The sequence below is a fragment of the Urtica dioica genome, chromosome 9, assembly GCF_054948205.1.
Source record: "Urtica dioica subsp. dioica isolate 48M chromosome 9, U.dioica_male_clone48M_v1_H2, whole genome shotgun sequence".
NCBI classification, from domain to species: Eukaryota; Viridiplantae; Streptophyta; class Magnoliopsida; order Rosales; family Urticaceae; genus Urtica; species Urtica dioica.
In genome coordinates this window covers 20,916,101-20,920,460 of record NC_142764.1, presented here as the reverse complement: position 1 = coordinate 20,920,460, position 4,360 = coordinate 20,916,101, and the positions used below count along the sequence as shown (strand labels likewise).

The following is a 4,360-nucleotide window of genomic DNA, read 5'->3' as shown; positions in this document are numbered from 1 at the left end:
ACCGTTTGCAGGGTCCACAAAAACAACTCAGCCTTGCATGAAAGGGTATCAAAAATTAAGAAACAAAAATAAAAAATAGATTTAAAACGTTTTTAATTTTTTTTAGCAAAAGGATAGATTTAAAAAGTTAAACCTATGTAATATAGCTGACCACTTTTTTCGTTTCACAATTGCAAGCTTCGTAATTTGAGCCTCAAAGACCCAGACGAACCCACCGAGTCATACATAGAGAGAGAGAGAGAGAGACAAAGAAAGAGAGATTTTTTGGTGGTGGTGAAACTGAATAGCAGGTGTTTTCAGATTTTTTTAGGTTTTAAAAAAAGAAGACAAAAAGAAACACAATGAGTGATTGGTTAGGTTTCTCTCTAAGTCCACACCTTAGAATCCATGAACGTTTGATAACAGGAAGCAGAGAAGAAGGTCATGAAGAAGAAGATGGCCAAGCTGACCATATTGGACCTCTTTACCCTTCTAATCCCTCTCAAATCTCAGTCATGCCACTCCGCTCCGACGGCTCTCTTTGCGACCCCTTTCGACGCTCCAATCTCGCTCCTCACGACGGTAAAAAAACAAACCAAAAAATTTATATACATATCATTTATCTCTTGTATTATTGCATGTTAATTATTGCATCTTTAATAATGGTTTAGTTATTAACCAAGATTGGAGGTACAATAATAATATCACGACTATAAACGAAGATCATCATCATTACCACCACAGTCATCACCATCACCATCATCAAGCTCCTCCGAAGCTCGAAGATTTCTTGGGGTGTTGTTACTCGACAAACTCACCGGACCAAAACCCAGAAACCAACGTCAATAATAATATTCTCGATCAAGAGAACAGTGATAGCAACAACAAAAACCCATCTCATCAAGACCTAATCCAGAGCTACGTGGAAAGCAACAACGGCATATACAGGTCTTGGCTTGGTCAAAGTCAAACTTTGCACGGCGGAGATCATGATCGCGCCGTCGAGGAAGCATCCAACGGCGGTTGCGACCTCCAGGCCCTAGCGCTGACCATGAGCCCCGGCGTTGACCACAGCGTGGTTGCGATTTCGTCATTTCCGGCGGTGTCGGATAATCGGAAGAGGTCCGGTGGGAAATCTGCGGTGGTGAAAGAGCCTGTTCCTCGGAAATCTATCGATACTTTTGGTCAGAGGACTTCTCAGTATCGCGGAGTTACGAGGTATTATTAGTTTGAGGATAGGAAATAACAATAATAATTAATTTTATTTATAATATTGCTTATTTTATTCGTGAGCTTTTCTTGCATGTACACCATTAAATAATTATTGATTGGTGTACGATAATGGCATTCCTGTAATTTGTATAAGGCATCGATGGACCGGAAGATATGAAGCTCATTTGTGGGATAACAGCTGTAGGAAAGAAGGGCAAACAAGGAAAGGAAGACAAGGTTAGAGATTTTACAGCCCTTGATTAGGAAACCATTTATCATTGATTAATATATGGGGGTGTATGCAAAATTAGACTCCCATTTTAAATTGACTTTTAAAGATCATAATCTAATTATTTAGTGGATCACACTTGATATTATACTTCATTAACTAAGAGTATGTGATGTAACAAAAAAAAAACAGAAAATAAAAATAATAATATATTTTTTCTTTTGAAAAAAATACTGTTTTTTAAAATTAAAAATTAGAAATCATTCTGCTCGGTCTTTCTACTAAAATATTAAACATTCCTATATATATTAAAAAGTTTGTCTAACGGGGCGTGTTATTGAGAATTTAGCTCGTGTTTATCTATATTCTCAAATGATGACGATGATGACTTTCTGCTTTTACTTTTTATTTTATTTTTTATTTGGAGGAATATACTAACTGTTTGTTGGTTATTTTTCATGCACAATGATTATTATGATCTTTCTTTCGGGGAACGTTCTGATTGAATAACTCCTTCAACACTGAAGTTTATCTTGGTAAGTGTATATATATATATATATATATATATATATGTATGTATTTATATGCACACAATATAAATTATAATCCTCTTACATAAGTAATATGTTTGGATTTTGTCCTTGTCTAAATTTTCTTTCAGTCTTTTAAGTTTTAACAATTAATAACTTCCGGTACCTACTTTCTCTTCTCAGACATTTAACATATTTTTTCATATGAAACATAAATCACACACATAGAAAAGCGTGCTAATAATATGTCAAGTTCTTCATGCACTTGACAATTTTGTGTAAAAATTATAACTATAAATGTGATCTCAGGTGGTTATGACAAGGAAGACAAAGCAGCAAGAGCTTATGATCTAGCTGCTCTAAAGTACTGGGGTCCAACAACTCATATAAATTTCCCAGTAAGAGTTTGTTTGAACATTAATTACATGTATATATAGTACTGCGATTCTGTAAAATTACTAGGGTTTAATTCATAAACAAAAATAATGCTCAGCTAAGCACATATGAGAAAGAGCTGGAAGAGATGAAGAACATGACAAGACAAGAATTTGTTGCCAACCTAAGAAGGTATATACCAACACATTTACTTTCTATACCGCAGTAACTTTTTTTTACAACACATTAATTATTATTCTTTTTTTCCCCCCTTTTTTCTCTAAATGAAATAGGAAAAGTAGTGGCTTTTCAAGAGGAGCTTCTATGTACAGGGGTGTGACAAGGTATGGCAGAAAAGCAGCTTTGATATAAGAGAGATAACCTTACAATTTTATATTTTTTTATTATCATCTTGCAGCTTTATTTTTATTTTTATATTTTGTTTCTGCCAAATTATTCCAAGCAATAATAGAGAAACAATGTCGTAAATTTATTAAATTTTTTATGAAGATGTCTCTTGTTTAATTTTCGTTTTCTTTTTAATATTTTGTCCTTGGAAGACACCATCAGCATGGAAGATGGCAAGCAAGGATTGGCAGGGTTGCTGGGAACAAGGATTTGTACCTTGGCACATTTAGTAAGACTCTTAATTCAACATTTTCACTTTGATTCAATAATTTGATATCCATTCTCAGTTATCTTTCCCTTATTTAATCCAAAATGTAGATACAATCTTTCTTTTTTCTAAGTTTTTTTAATTTTCTATTTTTTTAATTAATTTTCTGATTTTGCTTTTTATACTTTTTCCCGCTGATTATCTATTTCACTGATTCTGGTCATATATGACAAAAATGGTAAATTATGAGTTCTGGCAAAGAAGTACGTAGCCAGTCCTTACCAGCACTAGTAAAACTGTAGCATGATTCATTTTCAATTGTGTGTCTTTGACTAGCTTCATAAATCTTATGGACTTCACAAATTGATTTCCTTTTAATTTATTATTGGCTATTGTTTTGAGTACCACGTCGTGTTTAAGTATTGCCAGTATTAATCCCAAGCAAAAATTAAGCTGGCTAGGTTTTCCAGGGTTGACTTAGAGATTATACTTACATTGCAGTTATAATCAACCACATATCAAATCACTAATAGTTTTTAATTTATTCAAATTACGAATAAAGGTACACAAGAGGAAGCAGCTGAGGCGTACGACATCGCAGCGATAAAATTCCGAGGCACGAGTGCAGTGACGAACTTCGACATAAGCCGATACGATGTCAAGAGAATCTGCTCGAGCTCGACTCTCATCGCCAGCGATCTCGCCAAGCGCTCTCCCAAACCCCTTGACGACCCGTGCGCCACGTCATCGTCCCCGCCACCACCGCAGCCCTTACTCGCAATCACCAGCGCCACCGAGCTCTCTGATATGGTGTGGACCACCGCGGGCGATCACAACCCTCATCATAATCGGGAGATCGTCGCTTCGGAGGCCGATAACAATAATAATGATACTCGGAGCTCATCGAACGGTGGTGATGAGTTCGGAGGAGGGAGCGATTACTATTTCGGTGGCGGAGACAAGTTTGAGCATCAGAGTGGCGAGAATAGCGGCGGTGGCGGGTTGATTCAACCGAACGTTCCGATGTTTGCGCTTTGGAACGAGTGAGAGACTTGTGAAGCAAGAAACGGAGGGAGATAAGAGAGAGGGTAGTCTTTTCAAGAATATAGAAGTGCTTTATATATTTTATGCAATTTGCATGGTTTTATTATTTTATCGTAGAAACATTTAGTTAAATTTCTAGCGTGTTTAGCTAAGATTATGATAGTTGGTAGAGAGGCTTATAAATGAAATTAGGAAAAGACAAAAAAGCTACAGGGATTAAAACAGTGTCTATGTTACTAGTAACGTGTTTTGGACCGTTTTGGTACTAAATACTTATTCATTACGGAATGAAAAAGGTAGTAAAATATAGTATGATGTAAAGTAGAGAATCTTCACTCGGTCTCATTATATGTTTATTAATAATTTTGCATGTTA

The 4,360-nt window shown here is 35.8% G+C and overlaps 1 protein-coding gene across 1 annotated transcript; it reads left to right on the top strand.

The window, feature by feature from the left end:
* The first annotated feature begins 268 nt into the window (after nucleotides 1–268).
* Nucleotides 269–4,360, top strand: LOC149385702 (Integrase-type DNA-binding superfamily protein). The gene is made up of 9 exons (XM_089625565.1): nucleotides 269–561; nucleotides 651–1,197; nucleotides 1,346–1,428; nucleotides 1,948–1,956; nucleotides 2,260–2,348; nucleotides 2,444–2,517; nucleotides 2,619–2,669; nucleotides 2,886–2,962; nucleotides 3,504–4,360. The coding sequence occupies exons 1-9, from the start codon at nucleotides 342–344 to the stop codon at nucleotides 3,986–3,988; spliced, it is 1,635 nt and encodes a 544-aa protein (XP_089481691.1). The 5' UTR covers nucleotides 269–341; the 3' UTR covers nucleotides 3,989–4,360.